Source organism: Chiroxiphia lanceolata, chromosome 1, assembly GCF_009829145.1.
Source record: "Chiroxiphia lanceolata isolate bChiLan1 chromosome 1, bChiLan1.pri, whole genome shotgun sequence".
Classification (NCBI taxonomy): Eukaryota; Metazoa; Chordata; class Aves; order Passeriformes; family Pipridae; genus Chiroxiphia; species Chiroxiphia lanceolata.
Genome location: NC_045637.1, coordinates 104,726,395 through 104,749,558, shown reverse-complemented (window position 1 = coordinate 104,749,558; position 23,164 = coordinate 104,726,395). Strand labels below are relative to the sequence as shown.

General features: G+C 34.5%; 1 protein-coding gene across 2 annotated transcripts in view; it reads right to left on the bottom strand.

Annotated features, from left to right (window-relative positions):
- The window catches only part of CNTNAP2 (contactin associated protein 2), a 1,030,565-nt gene that overhangs the window by 541,501 nt on the left and 465,900 nt on the right, over nucleotides 1-23,164 (bottom strand). For both annotated transcript variants that reach the window (XM_032681831.1, XM_032681841.1), the window contains 3 exons: nucleotides 7,211-7,414; nucleotides 4,807-4,991; nucleotides 2,221-2,364 (listed from right to left, as the gene is read on the bottom strand). In XM_032681831.1, the coding sequence (XP_032537722.1) occupies nucleotides 2,221-2,364; nucleotides 4,807-4,991; nucleotides 7,211-7,414 (533 nt within the window). The remainder of the gene's footprint in view (nucleotides 1-2,220; nucleotides 2,365-4,806; nucleotides 4,992-7,210; nucleotides 7,415-23,164) is intronic.

Genomic DNA, 23,164 nt, shown 5'->3' with positions numbered 1-23,164 from the left:
TCCACCAATAAGAACAATAACTGCTCAAGTCCACCCCTCTGTCTTGTTCTTCCTTATGAGTTGTTGCCATTTTAAACATAACAAAAGACTCACGAACTTTTTACCCCTTATTATTACCCTCTAAATCTAAAACAAATATATTACCGAAGTCAGTGTTTGACTGTATTTTAGATTTAAAATACTTTTAATTTGTCTTTTCACTCTTACTCTTCAATAAATTTAAAAGATGGATGGAGGTGTTTTTTTGCTCATAATACGCATGTATATGAGACATAATTATTTAATTTAATTTTTTTTCAGAGATAAATCATCATTTTATAATCTCTGATTTTCTAGGCCTCCTCATTCTGTAAAATTAACTTGTCAAGTTCCTTTCACTGTGTGACTTCTGAAATTCAAATATCTTTATCTAAGAATATTATTTTCTTCTGTCTCACACCTCTTTAAAATCCTTCTTTCCTCTGAATTTTTTCCCTCCCTTATGATATTCTCATCACCACACAGCTTACTTTGTTTGTGTTCACCCTCATTACACTTTTTTATGTCTGGCCCTCTTTGGGACAGGGTGTGACTACTGTTATGGGTTTGTATATCTCCTATAATGGAGCATTGATCCCTGTTGGATTGCTTAAGTACCACCACCATAATAATGCTTAGCAACAACAGTAGTGTCAAACAAGTCTTTTTTTGCATGCTAAATCAGGCTAAAAACTAGGAGGAAAAAAGGTTTTGTAAAAATCATAAAAATTCATCTTTATTTAGAGTAAAACTGATTTTGCTTTTGAAGGGCTGAAGCAATTAAAGTAATTCTACTGAAAACAAAGGTCACTTCTATTTTTATAGCCATTCTCAGAACTGGAAATCAACAGAATCATCAAATTAAACTAGCATTCCATAACCTCTTGATGTAGCACTAATATTGTCAAGGCTTTTTTGGAGGATTTTACTTTCATGTTACAGGCAATAGAATTTTAAAAGCAAAGAAACAAAGAAACAAATAAAAACAAGAATGATGATTTTTCAGAGACTTTGCAGGTCTGCTAACTATGGCTAGGATTTTAAAGGATAGGATTTGCAATACAGAAACCTCTTAAGTAGCACTTCTGTTCAGAAACAGACTTGATTATGTCCCGCTACCTTGCAATGGGGTTCGACCGTGCAAAAAGCAAAGGCATAAAAAGATCTTTTTCCAAATCAGGCATCAATCTTTGAAATCATGGTTACATTACAGCTGAAAATGCCCTGCAGGAAGTAAAGCACAGGCAATTTTGAAGAAAAAAAATCCAAAAAAGTCATCAAAGATGCAGGAGTTCATGAGAATGGGTCAAAAAAATTCTAAAAGTGGAGTCTTAATGCATGGTATAAATATCATGCTCGTTGCCTTTGACAACACTGAAGAAATTAATGTACAGAAACTGTTCTAGATATCAGGGTGTATTACTGACTTTGTATTGGCAAACAACACATATTCAAGATTATTCTGGACCATTTAGCCCTAGCGTTTATAGAATCAGATGGAACTTCAGTTTTACTATCCAAGGAGCAATTAAATGTTAGTCAATCTTTTGCATGACATCATCACCGTGTATGTATAACTTCACTATTTATTACATTAAGAGAAAAGCAATAGTGGAAACCTGCATATTTTTAGCAGGACTTAGTGAAGGCTGTAAGCTTGTACTGAAGAAAGACTTGAAAAGTTATTGAAACCATCTCAAACTCATGGCAATAATACATTTATTTCTTACCCATATTGCCTTATATGTCAGCAAGCAGTTTCAGGAACAGATTTTTAAAGCCTTAAAACCACAATAATTAAAGTACATTCTTTCTTAATCACCCTGTCCATAAAGCCACAAGTCTGAACGTGAAAGCAACTATGAACACTTAAGTAAGATCAAAAATAGAATAAAATGCTAACAATATGTTCTGCAATGTTAATAAGTAAAACAATGATTTCCAAGTCTAATATCCTGAGGCTTTTCAAACCTACCAGAAAAGCCTGTAGAAGCATTCCCTTCCAAAGACTTTTGCACTCCAGCAATCCATCTAGCTCAGATGTACATACAATAAGATCTTTGGGTTTGTGATAAAATTTGTTTTGTGTTCTATATTATTCCAGTATACCACAAGGCTATCAGCTACACACACTCACAAACCTTCTACCATTCTTTAGAAGGAGAAGCAGAGGTGCAAATGACCATTAAATTATGCTCTTACCACATTTGAAGGTTCCAATTTCTTCCTCTTGGCAAGGTCAGTGATATTATTGCCATTGTAGTTGATGCTCTCCATGCAGCCTTTGAAATTTTTTCTGCTGTTAGAACTTGGCTTCCCAGAAAAAGGCATGCCTCCAAAGGTTATCTATGAATGAAACAGAAAATGGCATGTAGTTACTAGAAGGCAAAGACTTTTAAATCCATTTACTGTAGATGCATTTGTTTTCTTTGAATACTCAAACACGGAAAATGAGAGAGCTACACTGTTGAAAGAAAAAGGGTGTATTAGATAAGCACTGCAAAAGCACAAAAATATCTGTAATGAATTTGTGATTGCAAATATTTATGGTAGAAAACCCCAAGTATTATTACAATTGTCCAAATTGTGGACAGACACGCATCACAGTTGTTCATATATGAACTACTCTTCTGATTGCTACCAGATAATATGCATCTCAAACAAAGAAATTGGCATAAATGTCCATCCCAGTATTTTTTTCTAAACAAAAGTAGACATGAAATTAGTCAGATAATCTGATTCAAATGATTAATTCAGCTCTAACCATGTGCCAGAGCTCAGACTACAGCACAGCAATGGTGGGCTCCAATACGGTACATTATTTTCCCTTAATTCTTATATATCTGCTTCATCTAGAAGGATTTACAGAATCACATAAAGATGTTATTCTCTGTTAGACAGAAGGATCTTCTACTACAGAGAACATGCTTTTATGATGCAGTTATAATCAATGAGGAATTACCACATGACTTAGCAGGCCAAATCAGCTACATAAAGATGAAGACAACCACTCAAAGACTTGGATGAGACAAAATAGAAAAGAAAGAATTTTGTAGAAAAGAATAAAAATAGCAAAAAACCACATACCATGACAGTGAGTTAAGAGCAATTTACATGATTATTTTTCTCACTTTGAAAATGCAATCAGAAGTAATGTTTGTTCCTCTTTTGTGTTAACTTTTCTGAAAGAGATTAACCTAGAAACTATTTTGCCTATGAGAAGTTGTTTTGATTCTTTCAGGTTAATCCACTGTTAATCACAAAGGCAACGCACATAAATTTATTCTGATGACTGACTCCAAAACCAGTGAGATAATTGAGAGGAAAGAAAGGAGAAGAGGTTAAGGCTCTTGAGTTTATATGAACCACAGAAACGTATACACACACTCTCAAATAAATTCCTTTAATGCAAGGGGATCCATGTATACAGAGAATGAAATGTACCTTTGAGAACTGCCAGTAAGGTCTCTCAAGGTCAGAGAGGATGGGAAGGTGACTTAACTGAATTCTACTGTTACTATGGATAAATTTATTGTATGGAATATATTTGTTATGTAAACATGCTCCATGTATATGTGTCTATATGTGTGTGTGTATATATATCTCTATATATACACACATACATATGCAAAAAATTGCCAAAATCTGGTATATGTCATTCAGCCTAACATTTTCTGTAGCTCACTCACTTGAATAAAATCTATTTATGTGAGTTTTCAGTAGCTCAATTCAGATCTCCAGTGCTCAGTAAGTAATAGAGGTACAGGCACATTTGCTGATTATAACTGCTAGAAAAGAATGTATTCATAAAGATTTGCTGGAATATAAGTAAATATTTGAATCAGTAGCACAATCATAAGTAACTTTCTCAAACATTCATATGTTCTTGATCAAAAGATTGTCTGCAAAAATTTCAATATAGAAGTTAATTCAAGCTTTTTTCTGTTACATCATTTTGATTCCTTCTCACTGCTTAATAAGTTGTAAGAGTAGAAATTACATATTTGGCTAGGCCAACCACATTAATTATCATTAGAAAGCAAAGAGTGCAAGTTAATATTATACAAAGTTTGCAATAACCAACATGCTGAACTTCAGGTAACAATTTTGAGCAACTGAACAAGTTCATAATTGTAGAAGCCAGAGTGTAATCAAACAACAAATCCACATTTAATTATTACCCACAGTTGTGTGCTTTAACCTGGATGATTAAATAAGTTTTCTTACAACTTTCCTAGCTCTTTATTACTTCTTTATAAAAAGAAGTTACTGATGCCATATTTGTGAAAATACAAGGAAGCATCTACCTAAGACAAGACAGATCAAGATCCATATTAGTAAAAAATTCTAATCTGCTTCATTTGCTAAAAGCAGATATTGTCACCACAGAATAATGCTTTCTGATTCAAGTGCAAAATTATCACCTGAGTGCAATAACAGATTGTACCATACTTTTTAAAAATCTACTTTCTTGTTAGAGCAGCTGCTTTTAGAGATTTTAAAAGTCATATATGCTTAGCTTGCTGAATAGCACAGATCTCACACTTTAAAAAAAAGGCCTACGATGACTGTTACTCCAGATGGGATTTGGTAGGCTAATGAACAGAAACATAATTTACACTTAGAACACCATTGGAAAGAAAATTTCAGGAAATGTAAGGGAAGAAATACTTAAAACAGAGGTACAAAAAGTACCAAAACATCTTAAATTGTGTTGGCCTTTTTTTCTCATTGGACTTATGTTTATAAAGCCAATTTGAATGAAAATAAAGAAGTTTCACTATCTACCTCATAATCCAGGTCCAGGTAATCAAATTCTCCGTTGGTTCTGAAGTGCTGCATGTGTCTGTCCAGGGTGAGATTGATGTTTCTCCCGTGGCGCTCTATGACGATGGAGTGCCAGTGGTGATCATCCAAGAGGCTGCCTGTCATCACAGATGTGTGACCATAAATGGACCCAAGCTGGTTGCTGCCTGAGAACAGAAACAATAGCAATTCTCACCTCATACCAGCTAGACAAACATTTTCCCCCTGCTCTGTCAATATTTCACCAATAAACTGGATATACAGATATACAATAAACTGGAGAAAGTCAGTTTGCTATGAAGTTGAGTTCTGCCCAGTGGTGAGTTGCTGCCATAAATACAAATAACCAGACCAAATACAGCAAGTATCTGATAATTGTATTGTATAAATATATTATATGTATGAATTCATAATAGTAGTTATTTGGAGGCAAATCAGAGAAGCAATATCAACTTCTAGTTGTAAAGTTGTTTTCAACTATGAGGTTTCTGTGTTTTAAATCCTACACTACAGAAATGAAAAGCTGTCACCTCTGGGCCATGTCCTGAGCTGCATTGGAACTGTACTGATTTATGACTATTGAGGAGGACATGGAGACTGAAAAGAGTCTTTGGCAACAACAAGCCTTTTCAGTCTGAGTTCTTTGCTTTGTGGCCTCTGCCAGTACAGTATACCAGCAAGCAGATAGGAAAAGGCTCAATGCAGACTGAGCTAACAGCTGCAAAAAACATCTTCTGCTAATACAGCTTATTTCAGTCTCTCCTCCTGCAGCAATCTCCCTATTCTGGAAGTCAAACTACAGCAAGAGTACAGTTTTGTTTTCCAGGGGGGTTTGCCAGTGCAGCTGTGCTAGTGAGAGATCACATCTCGTTGCCATCTGACTGACATAGCTAAGCCAGCAAAGGTTGATAGCATGGATCTCAACTGAAGCAGCAAATGACTAATTCAGCAGTAAGTGTAAAAAATTGCTGCACTGCCCAATAACTCAGTGCAATCTTCCATGTTCTGAATGCATGAGAACCTAAAGCATTTCTGAGACTGTGAACTTCTTACCACCAAGTATACCTGCAACTCAGACATTAAGGTTTGTGCATGTTGTTAATACGTTCTGGCAAATCACACTGCCATGGCTTAAGACATTACTTGCCTACAAATGACCATACGGCCTTTATGCTGAAGGCCACTGATCCTGTTGGTTAAAAGATAAAATAAAATTTCATGCATGTCGTTGAGCCTCAGTTTCTTCAATGCAAAGTCAAATCCAGTGCAAAGTGAAACCTAAATCCACCTCTGTCTCATCCTTCTCCTGCCCCCTGATTTTTGAAACTAAGTCACTGGATCTCACCAGCCAAGATGAACATCCTTTTTTACTGTCTCTGGTGCAAAGACAGTACTCTCAGGCAGAGGAAGAATAATACTATGAAGTATTTCTTCTGTTTATTGAGTGAGTGTGTGTCACAGGGCCTAGTCCCATTTATTGGTCTAGTCCTATTTATCAGCCTAGTGATTTAAGAACATCCTCAAAGACAGACTGAACTAAAGAATACAGAGGAACTTGACTGGGTTACTACTGCAATTAAAATTGTTAAGAATATATAACTGCTATAGGAATATGTGCTTTCTTCCTCCTCATCTGTTCATATTGATTGTTACAAGGAGAGTGGAAATAAGTACTATTCAATGTAAATAATGAATGGAACAATTTCCTCTTCACATGTTTGTAAGAGAACTAAGGAAAGTTGCATGAAATTTTTTTCTAGAGTTCTTTTGTTTTAAGGGAAAAAATACCTGAAACCAGATAAATGTGGATTTTTTTCATAATAAATGTACTTTATAAATCCAGTGACTCATGAGTCTGTAGTCTTTAGCTGGGAGGGAAAAAGGATGCTGGAATTAGAGTAACATATACAAGATTTCATCATAAGATTTCCTGATAAAGCAATCTTTCTCTTTTCCTTTCTTATTCCTACTTCACACACTCTAGAAAGGCTGCTGAACATCATGTAGCCTGTAGCTTCCTAGAGTGGTACTCTTTTTTTCTACAAGGTTCCTAAAGGTGACCTCTATTCTTCTAGAAGTGTTGACAGTGTCCTCTCACACAAAGCCACAGCTGAGGCCAAATATAATTCTAGCAAGCTTTTTTTTTTCTTTGTGTAAAGGCAATATATTGCTTAATCTGCTTTTCTATATGATCTTATTTTCAGAGTATCTCACACAGAATAAAAAAGGAGAGAAAAACCCCCTCAACATATAGAAAGGGAATTAACAATATTTTATTAAATGATGTGACTCATCATATTACTGTGAGAAAGAAGATGAAATATTTGACCTAAAATTTTTGTGGAAGAGTTAAAAACTACCACAAAACTAAACAATCAAAGCATACCTAAATTTAAATTTAGAACAAGTTTGGCTTTCTTCAGTTCCAAGGTGATATAGTCTCCTTGCTGTCCTTCTCCATGGAAGATTACACCTTCGCTTTCAGAGGTCTTAAATTTCAGAGAGATGACATCTTTCAGTGTTTTCATTTTCTTGTTCCTGAATCTGTATGGTAACACTACGTGGCCATCAAAATTGATAACATCAGCCCCTAAAGGAAAAAGCAAATAACATTGCCGATGAGTGATTATATATTCCTGAGGCCACTGGAAAAACAGACATGACATATGCAGATTGTACCTGAAGAGAATAAAAAATGTACAAGTGTGATATGCATTGCAAATACATTTTCTCAACCATAATTTAATACTGTAAAAAGTAGGAACCTGGCAGAATATAAATTTAATCCACAGAATGTAAAAAAAGGCAGATTTGGGAGGACAAATACTACAACTGTACTCAAATATTTTTGGTTGCTGCCCTGTACGTTTTCCTAATTATAGTTGAAAATGAAAGACAAATTTCTGAGTGGCCATTAATAATTCATTTGATACTTCTTTCAAGTTCAGTATGGGTATTTTTAAGGACTGCGAACAGTAAAACATGAGCGCAAAGAAATTGCCTGGCAATTTTAGACTGTGTGTAAAACATAGACATAAGCCTTGGCTAACTCAGGAAATTGCGGATAGGTTGAGACATAAGTAATTCTGAGAAGAAAAAAAAAAATCTGTCTATTGAGATAAATTTTGTTCTAGGTTTGGTTTTATTCAAAATATGTGAAAAAAGTTGAGGGATGCAATCATTTAAGGTCAATCCAATATTGGTATAAACATTGCATAATGACACTACAAAATTTCATGTTGTCTTATTTTCATGACTTAAGCTCTACCCTAAAGAATGAACACCTATTTTCCAGGTTTTTCTGGATGCTGAATCCAACAGTAAAAATAGCTGCAGAACTCGACTCCATTCAACAGACATACTTCTGCTGAACATTGAATCTTGTAATTTAAACTGAGCTTGGTAAAAGATTTCAAAGAGATACTTATCTCTAAAAATTTATACAGATTTAAGAACTGCTTAAGTAATAATAACTTAATAAGAACTTAATAAGAACTTAGTAGTAACTCCTTTGTAAACTGCTAAGTAATAATTGATCACCATTGTCTTAGCTACTATTTGTATGAGTATTTTATCCTCACTGTTCACAGCTAACAATCTTTATTTTTAGTAACTAACAACAATAGTCATTAAGTAAAATTCTTAAAAAGGAATTAACAAAAATTCAACCACATCTGATTTTTGCCTACTTCTGTGGGCTACTCTTCAGTGACTGCTTGCAACTTTTTAAAATTCCTAACTTGTTTTTGCTATTATGGTGAGAATTAATTTAAATCTTTCAGCTTCTTTCAAAAACACAGATACAAACACATTTTTGTTGTTTACTTAACACAGAAGTATCTTTTAAAACTCCATTTAAACACTATGCATACTATGCCTAACTGCATATTTCAATTTGAATTTATATGGCGAAATCTCCCTAAATCTGCAAAGACTTCTGATGAAATAATAAACTTTGATCCCCTTACTGTTTATGGTAACTAAATGGTGAAATTTGATTCAGAACAAAAACCATGAGCATTACAAACTGACTGAAATATCCCATAATTATTAATATTTAATATATATATATAATTTTTGTCAGAATGCAGTCATATATATTAGAAATATCACTTTTCTTTATAAAATATATCTTACAATACACATTTCCATAATAAATATGTATTAAGCTCTAAGCGCAACTAAAACTCTCAGTCTGATCTGGTTATTCTGAATGATAAATTCCAGGAACGTGAATCAGCTCAAAATTAAATTAGTATGTTGAATTTGTAGTGCAATAAATCTATTTAAAAGTTATCGGGACATTTTTTCAGGTATAGATGCAGATGCATTCAGAAGCAGCATTACATGACTTCAGAGGTGCAGTTATCTTGTATTTGCTCATGACTCAGGTAATCCATTACTTCTGGAATTATTACTTTTTTGAAGAAATAAAGAAAATGGTTAGAAAAATATTGTAACAAAGATTACATCAACCTGTTGGTTTTGCTTGTCTTACAAGCTGTCAAGAGATGCAAGACATTAATTCTTGAGATTTTTGCATGTAGTTTTTGGAAAACGACTTTTAGAAAATAATGAAATCTGTCTATAGAAAAAATAGTTACATTAAAATCACTCTTTTATCACAAAAATCATACTTTTATGTAAAGCAAATTTGCTATAGAGATCATATTCTTTTGAATCTACATGCCACTGCCTTGCAAAAATGCTGCAAGTGAAAGAAAATTGATGGACATTACAGCTTAAGCAATCTTCATACCAAATATACATCATAAAAATGTGATTTCTCTTACATTGTCAAAGATTGTCTAACATTGAAATTTGTTACATTTACTTTCTGATGGTTATAGGGGGTATATCATCCTTCCCCTAAGGCCAGTTATTACTATCTTGTAACATCTGCAGTCTGGCACCTGATCAAGAGCTGATCAGGACATTAACTTGACTTCGGTGGGTTTGTGGATTCACAACACGATGCCCATGAAAAGGCAAGTATCACTTTTGTACCTATGCCATAGTTGCAGTTATACATATGTGTTCTTCCCATCCTTCATCGAAGCAAATTACACACCTTAACAAGGCCGAGCACAAGTGGCACATTTTTCCAAAACTTGTCCCTGAATTGCCATGTTTGGAAAAGCATTCAATTAAAGACAGAAACAGCAGTAATCTCTGATTAAGCAGCTTCTTTTTTTTTTTTTTTTCTTTTGCATAGCTTTGCTGGCAGCATGCAAACAGGTCTGCATGCTAATTCAATCACCGAAATATTACATAGCAATTATGTTTAAGAGTTATATGTAGACTGTGTTAATGACTTGTGTTCCTTCTATGATGACACTCAGCTATTTAATATCATGATAATTACCATGGTGCAGAATGGTACTCAGACAGTAAATCATATAATTCCTATCACTGCAGTGTGAATATATATTTTTTCTCATCCTTAGCCACTCATCCATCAGCATTAGTAGGAAAGAGACCAAAGCCATCACAAAGTACATTTACCTGCATGCAGTGACATGAGTGTTCTCAGATGATACTGTTGCAATGGAGAAGTAATTTTTAAGAAAAGATAAAGTGAAAAAAAGAGAGAGAAAGAGAAGAAAATACAGAAAGATGGGGGAAGAAAACCTGAGAATTTGGGTTTTAATTATATGTAAATAGGAAGTACGGATCTGATTACTTTCAATTTGTTTTCTGCCCTGCTAGCTTTGCTATTATATGGGTGGATTAGAAAACACTGCTGACACAGTAAAAATATAACACCACTTTCAATTGGCTAGGGAGATATGTTAGGCCTTACCCCAGTATATGGCTGAGACGCCACATTAAAAACATTTCATTAGTTAATGGCATCATCAATTTTCCTATAAAAAATAATCAAGTCAGAAAGCCTTGCAAAGATTGGCATGGAACTGGTTGACAAATGTGACCCTATTCCCAAATCTCAAAGAAAAATAAACCACCAGTCCCAGGTCTTCATACCTATGCTTTTGTCCTGTACTTTTGGCTACATGCAGGATTTGGTAAAATTTGACAAGGGCATCAAATCTGTTTGAAGATGTTTTATTTGATGCTTCAAAATAATTTATTGAATAATTATAAATAAAACCCCTCGAATCAGACTCAAGCTCCAGAACTTCTCTGTTTCCTCCCATAACTGTCCTCAATGTCAGCATGTGAATAAAGAAGTGTTCGTTCACAATGACTCAGTACTGAGACTTCCTCACAGCTAGTTAGCTACTTTGATCAAGGTAATGCTTGCAGTTTCTAAAAATCCCTGCTACCTGACACAGTAAAATAACAGTGATCAGAACAAAGCAGAACAGTAAAGTGCTGTCCAGAAAAAGGTTTACCATACAGTGAACAAAAACCATGGCAATATGTTTCTCCACTTAAATTGCAAATTTAACATGCACATATATTTTTAAACTGCTACTGATCTCTGAATGATTGACTCTTCAAAGCCTGTACAGAATATTTCAGTGGGATTCAAGATACAAAACTTCTGTACTACTGACACACAGCGACCTTCGGTGAAATTCTCACTCCGTTCTCTCTCCTCCATTATTGCATCTGCTTAAACCTTCTGTTTAGATCAAAAGAGTTTTAGGGAAAAAATGGACTTTTCTTAGTCCAAAATGTGAACCTTTCATCTAATGTACTAGTAGTATACTAACAGATGGCATTAACCCTCTGTGCATCTACCATCTGAAAGTATCAAAGCATCTCTGGTTGGGCGAAAGTTTTACACATCTGTAGTTTTACTTGTTGTAGCTATTAGTTACAGGTACTAAAATATCATTTTGAGAAATATAAGCACATAAACAATATATTATTTACATATTTTGACAGCAAAAAAAAATATGTTTTCTTCTAACAAAACAAGGGATAAGGCTCAAAATCATGCCAAAAACAAAGCTTATTTTGTAATTACACAAGAAAAAATGATATATATACAGAAATTACTTCAGAAAACTCCAACCAGTTTTCCAGTATACTGTCAACATGATAGCACGCTGAATTTGCCACTGGAGTCTTTACAGCTTAAGCCTCAGTGGAACCAAGTTAGCCGAGTTCATGTTAGAGATGCATTGATACATTTCATTGCACCAAAAAAACCCGAGGAAGCCGTGGCCCAGCACAGCAGTCAAAAGATTGTCTCCTCTTTTATGTTTTCTTACAATGAGGCAGGAGCCAAAGGTACCTTGTCTGAACACTGCCTTCAGGCGCTACAGCCCAGCAGTAAGGGCATGGGCAACTCAGTGGCTTGAAGTTTGCTACAGCAAAACTGACATTGCCTTTACTCTCTTTTTCAAAAGGCAATGCATCTGCCACAAAGGTGAAAAACCCTCAGCCTAATGCAGATACAAATGTATCTTGCATATACAGTAATGTATACTACTTCATATTCTAGAGGGATATGGTGAAGGAAAATGAATCTTAAGTTTCTTTGCCTGCTTAGCTTCCACCGCACTGAATCTGAATCCTGTCATTATCTGTCAGGTGATGTCAATGCTTGAAAGAGAAAAAAATACCTTTACTAGGAGGTGTGGAACTTATTCCTTGCTTTTCTTTATGTTCGGTACAATGTATAGGTAGCAATGCAGTATCAAAGTAGCAAAGCGTGTTTTGTCAAAGTCTATTTTTAACTCATTTCTTGGATAAAGGACACAAACTTCAGTCCTGTATTTTATTTCCCTGCCAAAAACTGAAAATAAATCTGTGAGGTAGTATTCCCTAAGGTGATGAGAATGCTTTGCCAAGTTCTGAGTATAATATCCACTGAAGACATACCAACAGCACTCAGTACTTTTCAATTTTTTTTCTGAATTTCAAAGCATAGACATTTTTTCCTATTATTATTATCATCACAATTGTTATTATAATGCTGGCATACTACTACTCATTTTGCTAGTTCTTGTGCAAATGTTTGTAAACATGTAGTTATTTGTCTGTTATAATTTTCTGTCTAACAAGAAACAAATGCAACAAGTAAAATGAAAAAGAACTAGAAGACATAGCTATTAAACTAAATTTTTACATAAGCTAATTGTTGTTTAAGACAATAATTTTTTTGATGAGTGTACACACCAGTGCAGTGCTCTGCGGTTACAACTAACTTCTGCATTAGTTACAGCATACACAGAAGAAAACATTAAAACATTCGAACTTAGATTAAGCCTCCAAATATGCCACAAAATTATTGTCTTAAAGGTGTATGTAATTAGGATGATTTTTTGACCACTCAGCACTATGGTTGATGATATTTTTTTTTCCAGATCTAATGGAACATAAGAATTTCAAGCCAATCTTTCATTAATTCTTCAAATTTCAAAAAGACAACTTCATTTAAAAAACCAAATAGGAACATCTTTAAATATGCTATGATTGTACTATAAATTGGATAAATGACAAAATGAACATATTTATAGTATATTTTACAATTCAGTTTTAAGCTTACACATCCTAACCACATTTGACAAAACAGATCATATTGAATTCTATGTTCCCATAGTGGACTACTAACAGTGCCAGAGAGAACTGAGGTAAGACTGCAATCTAAGATTATCTTCACCTCAGAGAAAAACTATTCCTTCCATAATCTACTCTGCCTTGTGATTCCAGAAAGTCAATTACAGTGCATGCAATGAGACTTCTATTTGGAGAACTCTATTCCTAGGAAAGAGAGGAGACCGGGGATCACAAAAAACAGCTTTCATGGCAATTTCTTTCTCTGCCTAGTTTCAATGATTTAACTGCTTGAACAAGGAGGTTGGTTTGGGTTTTTGTCAATCAGAAAAACTCTAATTTTACCTATATATTGTAGTGATATTTTATAATCAAGGTTTTTTAACATGAGCATTTTGTCCTGAAAACATAACTGATCTTACTGTTGATGTTCATTTCTCTTTAAAGTAATTTTATTAAATAGTTAAAATTCAAATTAAGAAACAAAATGGAGGGCTGTTATGAAGACCTGCTGAATCTTGAGCTTGAAGAGCTGAGTATTTTTAACTACCTTTGAACTATAAGGTGCAAATTAAACTATTTACCCTTCGTGTCAAAATTATACTAGCATGAACATCATCTGCATTCATCACTGATAAAGTGAGATGCAGTAAGTCCCAAAATCATTCCCTTTTACCAAAGGCAGTGTTTCTGGCAGTAACAAACATGGTTATAGTACAATAATATTCACTGAATGGACAAGACAGAAGTTTAATATATGAGTTTTTATTCTTTGAAAAGTTTTCATATGTATAGCATTGCAAGGTTCATTTATGATCATGAAAATTAAAATTCAGACACCTTGCAGCTATGCAGTAGAAGCAGTAAAATGTTCTCTATGATTTATTATTCTCTAGTTATGGAACTTTGAAATAAATTTGGTAAAAATACATGTATAATTCAAATACTCTAAAGAAATTCCGCTTTTTGTATTTTATCATGCTGACTTACAAGTCAGAAGTGTTTCTTTGCAGCCATAAATACACAGTTCTCCTCTTCATTTTGAAACCCGTCATTTGATATTGGATCTCAATGGAAACATTAAGGTATATAATTAAACTCTGAAACCATGTACAGTAAAGAACTTAATTTACTTGAAAACAGCTAACCTCTAGTAATGTTTTCACTGCTTATTAAAAAAGTAGATCACAAGAGCTCCGGGTCAATAAAAAAGGACAATTCTGACTCTCACACAGCAAATGGCCAAAACGGGTCTCAATCCTCATTAAACTGCTGAGCTCGCTCATTACTTAGTGGAAGAAAAAAAAAAAAAGAAAAACCTACAGCAAAGAAAGAAGTTGTCTCGTGTCCTCCAACATTTACAGTCAATTTACTCAGTAAATAAATAAGCTACAAAATGGACAAGACAATCTATTAAAACATTAAGGAAATGGATGACTAGCTGGAGCCCTGGTTTTAATGTTTACAGTTGCAAGAAAACAGAAAGAGACACAGCTGACCTACAAAATACTGATTTAGAATTTGTCTTTATGATTTCTTTTTAAGCTGATGCCACCCAATTCAATCACCCCATGTTATATAATCTTTCCACGTCTTTTAATGTCTGGATGCTCTCAGAATACTTATTACTCAAGGCCAAATTCTTCTTTCTAACTCACATGCCATATGCTTTATTCACATAAACACTCTCAAACACATATTCTTCACTTCCAACCATGGAGCTCATATTTAAATTGAACTTTCAAAGTGAGCTGCATACACAATGATTAAGGAACATGGAGATGGGCATTTTCAAGTTCCCGTAATCGGTTAAATCTCATACAGTAAAAATCTCACAATTGTGATTCAGACTTCTGCAGTTGACTCTAAAGAGCAAGGGGTGCAAGACTGAATCTCAGTTTTGGCCAGGGCACACTCACATTTATTCTAGTGAGTAACCTCACTATTGTCTAAGGCACAAAATTGTGTGTCACTGAAAACAATTTCTAATAGATGTATTGGCTTCCCTTTTTTCTGTCAGTTTGCTGCTGCTACTAATTCCATCTTTCTGCACCAATTTATTTTAGGGAAACAGACACTGAAATGGAGCATATTGCTATATTCAGCTAGTGTATTTCAATTCAAAAGGATGAGTTAATACAGGAAAATTCTTTAGCATAAATGATAGTAGAATAAATTTGCACATTTGTAGAGTTCATTTTCTTTGCTGTATTTCCAAATTAATCAGAGACAAATACCTTGTGTTTAGCACAGCATAGGGAAAGTAGACCACTGGAACTTGGCATTGGGCAGATAATTCAAGATAAATAATTCAGTCAAATATTTTTTTCTCCTGCCTAATATCCAACATATCTAAGCTCACAGAATCACAGAATATGCTGAGTTGGAAGCAACCCGAAAGGATCATTGAGTCCAACCCTGCACGGGAGCATCCCCAGGAGTCACAATACCTCTAACATATTCTTTACTCAGTGTCATATTGCACATTGTGATGAGAGAAGAGGTATGGGTTTCAAATTTGGAAGCTATCAAATCTGAGTCCCAAACTCTATTGTGCATGGATCAAATGTGAACTTAATGATGGCTGAATCCAGTGGTTTTCTATCCTCTGTATGTATTTCAGTGTGTATAATGAAAAAGCCCCACTCATATTCAAGGTTATGAGTCAAAGCTTTATTTTCAGATGATCTACATTGATTAAGTTCTGCTTTGGTCACGTGAAAGTCTAATAATTTAACATGGAAACAGCCTCCAGTGATTAAAGTGCTATTGCAATAGGGCATACAGTTACCAATTTTAAGTGAATGAGTGCTGTATTTGAATAACAATTAGCAAAAATTTAAGGACCTGGTACTGCATCAGCTTAACTTGCAACACTGTTTACACTCCATAGAAATAAAATCCCTGAATGATTCAATATACAGCAATATGAAATGCCTACCTTGCATTATATCGCATGTATGGAGTGAAATAGTTCCCTGAGAGGCAAAAAACTTTTTGGTTGCAGAAATGTTCTCCATAACAAGAAGTACAGCAGGTAAGAGCACATAATCACAAAGTCATGGAGGGTCAAAGGGATCTCTAGAAATCACCTACTACAACCCACCTGCTCAAAGCCTATTTGCACATTTTATTCTGCCAGAAGCCCTGAGTTTCAGTTAACTGGGTTTTCACCTTTTTTCTGACCTGAAACAGGAAACAGGAGATTTGCTTTTACTGGCAAGAGATTTTCCTTCTTTGTGCTTATCAAGCTGCACTTTCCAAGGGCAGTGATATATTGTGTTCCCCTCCCTACTGCCAGACATGACTTATCTATAACTTCTAGCAGGCTTTACTGTTCAAGATTTGCTGGTATTGCAGAGTTTAAGACCTTCAAACTCCCCACTTGCTAGAACAGTCTCTTCAGCATGAGTTTGCTTATGGTAGCTCAGCTATGTGACTGGCTGTTCCTCCCCCGTGAATTGCACCATGCATTTCAGGCTTCCCTGCACAGTCAGTGCCAGCAATTCAGTCTCCTTAACTGGATTATTCTCCATCATTAATAGCTAGAAAAAGACAGAAAGAAGAGAAGATCTTCTCAGGAAGACTATAAGAAACCTGCTCAGCTCCAGTGAACATGGAGTAGGTGCAATACTTACAATCACAGATGTTGAAGTACGTTACTGTTATAATTTCAATCCTTCATCCCCGACTACTGATTTGCTTTCTCAGTCCTAATGGGTTAATTTTGTTTAGCTTTTCAAGCTCTAAAGTAAATACCAACACTAGGAACTAAAACTATTGCTTTGTTTCCTCAAACATTTTCATAGCGTTCTTCTCTTAAGTTACAGGTTCCTGACAGAGCTTGTAAGGTGCAAGAGACAGTCATATATGATCTTAAGACCAAGCAGTCAGGCAGCTTTACTTCTAGAGAGTTACCTAAGAATCCAGAAGTGTTGATGGAAAATAATGAAATACATTCATCAACAGTTATATTAAAAAAAACCTGCTAATGACTGTATCTGCTTTTTAAAAATTATTCAAACAACTCTGTACATTATTGACTCTCACAACCAGAAATATTCTTGTTCACACAATGGATGAAAATTCATAGCCCCTACTTAGGGTATAATCAATTATGTTTAATAAGACTATGTTTAATTACATTTAAAAGGGAGAATAACACTCAAGATTGTTGCAGTTGGGCAAAAAATGCATGCAAGTGTGTATAGATAACTTGCTCTACTATTCAATCAAGAAGCAATGAATGCTGCACATGAATAAAAGAGGATGATGCTTTCTTAAAACTCAGATGTGGAAAAGTAAATTTTATTGCTTAAAAATGCCACATTCCATTCTTCAAAACTGCTTTTCCTTTGTGCTGGAAAAAGGTATTCAGAGAAATTTTTCTTCTGGATTGGGTTGTGATAGATTTGGTGTTTGAACACCTTTTTTCACCCTTTATCCAGGCAACATCGTTTAGAACAAATCAAATAAGTAAAGTGCATAGCAGTCATGTCTCTCTTGGTTTACCACACTGGAATACAGCATAGCATGTGATGTGATAGGCATGTATTGCATACATGGTTTGTATAAAGGAAAATTGCTTACTTTTGTGTCAGAAAGTTTCTGTTACATATGTGTGGGAGAAAGAATTTATAGATATGGAAGAACACTATATAACCAGTAAAATCCTATCTAAGGTAAAGAATAATGGATCCAAGCTTTTTTCTGTCCATGTGGTAGCATCCTAAAACAAAAAAAATTCAGCATCAAATATAAATATATTGTCAGTATATTTTAAAATATGAGTCCTCAGTAGATGAAAACCAGGGTTACGGAGGTTACTAACCTGACAATTCATGTTTAGTTTGTGTATGCAATAGCTCTTTGTCCAGTCAATGCTGTTGCTCTCCTTGTCCAGCAATTTTCCCTAATGAAAGCACTGCTGAAGCAACAGAATATCTCAAATCAGTTTCCAGACTCCTGACTTTCTTAAGATGTTCTATCAGAAACTAGTTTTTTAATCACTAGACTTATACCAGTGAAGGATTAGACTTCCATTTATTTAACAAAGACATCTGTCTAACTCCTGCTCTATGCATGAATTCTTTTTTAAGGAAAAAAAATCTAAACATACATTTGACTTTTTTTCCTTTGATCAGGCAAAATAAATTCTGAAATAGTGGTTAGGGGATCAATGTATAAATACTTACATAAATGTGTCTTTGATGATCAAAACCAGTAAGAACAATCTACTCTGTCAGAAATCAATGGGAGCAAAATAAGCCATTTTATGTAAATATTTAAAATTGTAATCAGGTTCCTATGTATTTACATCAATTTGAAAACTGCTGACTAATTACTGCTATCTAAGCAGACATTTTCATAACAAACACATTACAGTTACTAACAAAGAGCCATATTCTCAATCAATGATGGACTCATGCACTTAAAAAAATACCCCTCCAAGACTATCTCCACCGTTTTTTTCTTCTTACAAAATTCTAGTCTTGAATAAACTCATTGATCACTATTTAATTGAAATATAAAAATTAAAAAAAAAAAAATTACAAATTATCTTCACACGCCACTAAGTATAAGAATTTGCAAAAAATATCATACTCTTTTATAGAAGTACTGAATTCATTGTTAATCTTTAATTTTTACTTATGGCTTACAGCCCATTAATTTCTGGGGAGTTTCATCAAAATGTAAGAATTGTTAATGTAAAATTAAGATCAACAAGACAGTAGTATATGGACAAGAAATGCAAAAAATATTTAATGTGTATCAAGTGAGGAAGAGCTGCCATTTGCATTACAAACATGGTGAAAAAATCCCTGAGTATTAATTCTGCTCTACTTCATGTAACAAATAACTCACACTGGTTTTCCTAACAAACCCCAAAAGCTACTTGCTCTGGTGAACAATAGTTTTACACTATCTGCATCTTTAATTTCCATTTTCAAGTGAAACAAGCAAACACACGCAAACAATGCCAACAAATGGTATACTTTGTACTCACAAACAATGAAAAGTGTACCTGCAATGCTGTCCAGGTGTAGGTACTAATGTATGTGTTTGCATATAGTTGTTAATCTGGCCCAACATTATTGCTTTAGATAATAGCTTTGTATCATTAGCATCCTGTAACTGAGTAGAGTGGTGTGCATTACTAGACTGCAAGGGGAATGATTTTTGAGCAGAAAAATAACTCTCTCTTATAGTTGCTAAACTTGATTGGAAAGTGCAAATTCAGTGCCTCATAGCAGATAGGGTCTGTATGCCACTCTGTATGCCACTGCTTATCTTTTTATTTTTTCAGCCTATGGGTTTTTTTGCCAGGATAATGTTTCCTTCTGTGCTCTTCTGCTTCTCTGAGCCACTGCATTAAATAATATATAGACTTTTCATAGTGTTTCATAGGAGATATATCTGGTTAGAAATCAAAGACCAAGGAGTAAGGACACCCAAGCTACATATCCCTAAAACTACTTGTCAAGCAATCTTGATTTTTTGGTGGAAGAGAAGGAAATAAAGATACAGAACTGCTTATATTGGTAGCTTTTGTTTTTTTGATGAACTTATGTAAACTCCCAATGAAATTAGACACTACTCCCATCCTTGCATCAAAACAATATTTCCCTCTCCACAGAATTTAGCTTCTGTGGAAAGTCAGGCTTACTTGCAACAAGGAATAAACACAGGGAGAACAGAAGATAAAAGGTATGAATGTTTGTGGGTTTGTTTTTTTTTTCAGGATGCTTTAAGGATTTTGCAAGATGCTTATGATAGTATGGAAAGAATTCTGCAGAGATAAAAACCCACTGACATGCACTGTCAGTCCCAGTTAATTAAGGAGTTTGCAAATGACTGCCATTCTGCTGAAGCTCTGCTCAATCAGAGATATCATCACGTGGAACTGAACCAAAATTTTTTCCTGCTTGACAGATACCAAACTACTACTGGGACAGTTCTGGGGACTGAAACTTCTTCAAAGAGGTATGCTTTCAAAGCATAGTTATAAAGCTATCTTCTATTTACTGAAAAAAGTAGGAAGAAGATACAATAGTGAAATATATGTAGAGTATCTCTCCATTACCTGGAGAGATATCGGCCTGGGGGAAAAAAATCTTTAGCTATATTGAAAATTAGGAGACCTCCAGTTCCGATTGACTTTTAATTCTTAATCTTTTTCCACAGAAAAAAAAAAATTCCTCACTCAATTTTCTAAGATATTTAAGGAAATTTATTTCCAGTGTTTTATTTTTAAATAAAAGACATAATAAAAGTTAAAATGATAAAACCAAAAACTATCAAAAAAACCCCAACCCATATCTCTTCCTCTAATTTAAGGGTGGATCCTTCTGATAGTAACCTTTTGAGTCCTTAGAACTATTTTCTTCCAAAGACCCTTGATCCCTTGGGGCACTACTGTGCAGGCAGATGTAATTAAAGCCAAGGGGAGATCAAATGGACTGCACACTCTTTTCATTTAAAGGTGCTTAAACTGCTTCAGATGACCTTGTCCACACTGAAGCATTATTACAAGAAAATCCCATCACTACCAAAGCTATTTCAGCTTCAGTAGCATCAGTATTGCTTTGAATTTTAGAGTAGATCACTCTGCAAGAGCAGTACTTTCAAGTATATCTGCTGCTATCCTATGTTTGTATCCATGTTATGGCAAACTTTATTTTAATGCAAAATATGCTTAGCATAAATAACAATTCTTATTCTCTCCAAATCCTATGGACAACATTTATTCGGTCTTTTGTTCTCTTAAGGAACAGTTCTGCCTTTCTTCAGATGGAATAAACAGATGAAACAAACCATTTAACAATACTAATATTTAACTTGACCTTTACAAAGAGACAGTAAATACACTGTCTCATTGACAAAGGTGAGTATTGTCCAAATTACCTATCTTTTCTTTCACAGGCATTGTATACAACTGATTCAGCAACATATTTAGACTTGGTTCGTAGTGTAAGAGCTGCACAATAAATTAAATTTTAATTTAAATACAGGATTCTCCAGGTTCTTTTTAACCTCAATGAGGAAAAACAAATCTCTTTTTGCTTCTTCTAGGTATGTCACATATCTTCAGACCATGATGCACAAGTCAGTTTTGTAGTCTGTTTTTGCTCAAGGGATGTGTGAAAGTGTGGGTATCCAGCTTTTGAGTTAATATTTGCAATACTAATATCTCATTGCCTAAGGTACCAATGGCAAAAATCTCACTGAACTCAGTGGGAATTTTCATCTAGTGTATGTCCTTCATGCACATAAAGGCTTCCAGTCACAACCCTTTTGCATTGAACTTTAAGCAGTAAAACATAAAAATGAAACAGTAAAACATAAAAAAAAAAAAATGCACAGCTTGAAAGAGAAACTTGAAATACCTTGAAACAAAAAGAAATCTACTGTTCTACCAAGCCCAGTTCAGTTCTACCAAGTGAATAGGAAGAAACATTTTGCCTAACTGCCTAAATAAACAATTACATAGCTCTCATATTAATTAAGACAACATAAAGACAACATTTTGATCCCTGCTATTTGACTCTTTGAGACTCTTTTCCTAAGAAAACTGGATGATATTAAAACTGATTAAATATGCTGAATATAAATCTGTTATAACCTTAGTGCAGCTCTCGGAGAAGTTATAGATCACTGAGCATAAGTGGTGTTTCAGATTTTCTTTTCTCCTCTCTCTTTTTTTTTCCACTGTCTGCCAGCCTAATGGGCCCTCTTGCCCTTTATGTTATATTGTTGTGTTAGTTGCATTTCCTGCTTCACGCTGAGAGAGCTGACTAATTAGGAAGACCAGAGTCAGCTTCTAGAGTATTGCTGTTTAATACTGTTAGTTTATCTGTTAATTAATGTGCTACTCTTTGCAACCTAATTAGATTTTTTACTGAGAAGATAAGTCAGTGAAATCATTACAAAGAAATACAGGAGGAGGAGGAGGTTTGTGGGAGGCTCAGAAATATTTATTGTTAGAATTACTTACGTGTGATGTTCATGCATTTGTTACTGTCTCATCTTTTGCCCATGCCCACAACCTTAGAAAGCCTTTGTCAAGAATGATGTAGTTTATTTCCCATGAATAATTCTTATTCCTGCCAGCGAGCTCCTTCTCTTCTCTATCTCTGCCATGTCCTTTCTTTTTCTTTCCCTGCTTCTTCCTCAATTTTAATACCAAGGCTATCTCTTTTTACGTGTTTGCATTTCACAATTAAGCACCTTAAAGTTCATTTATAACTTTTGTGAAGTCATATAAAGAAGGCACTTCAAAGATACCCTTCAAAAGGGCCAGAGTGCATGTACCTCACAAGAACTGAAGTCATAGTCTTGTCTTTCACTTACAGCACTACACGAGTATGATAAAGAAACTGCCCAAACCAAGCTCCTCTTCTTCAGAATTTAACATTCATTTAAAAGTTGTCCTTTAACCAGTTACTCCTAGGAACCAGGATAGCTGAGAGGATAGTGGTTGTGGGAAATAAGGTCCCACTGATCAGTACTGATCATATCTTTAAGGAACCATTTGGCAGTTTCTCTGGAAACAAGTGATATTACCCTAGAAATTCCTGCAAATTAAATTACTACGACCAGCAGATTTCATGTTGTACTAACCAGAAGATACAAAGGACGCATCTGATCACAAAATTTTCATTTCTATATTTATATATGAAAAAATGTATTTTTTCTTTTAAAATGAAATAAATCTATTTGTACTGTTTTTGAATAGTGACAACAACAACTTAATTAATTTTTGCTTCTTCTTTTAACCCGTTTTATATATCACAAATAGCAATTTTGGACCTTTTTTAATATTCTTATGCAGGGTTCCTTCTGATATCAAAAGTTATGAAATGTCTGA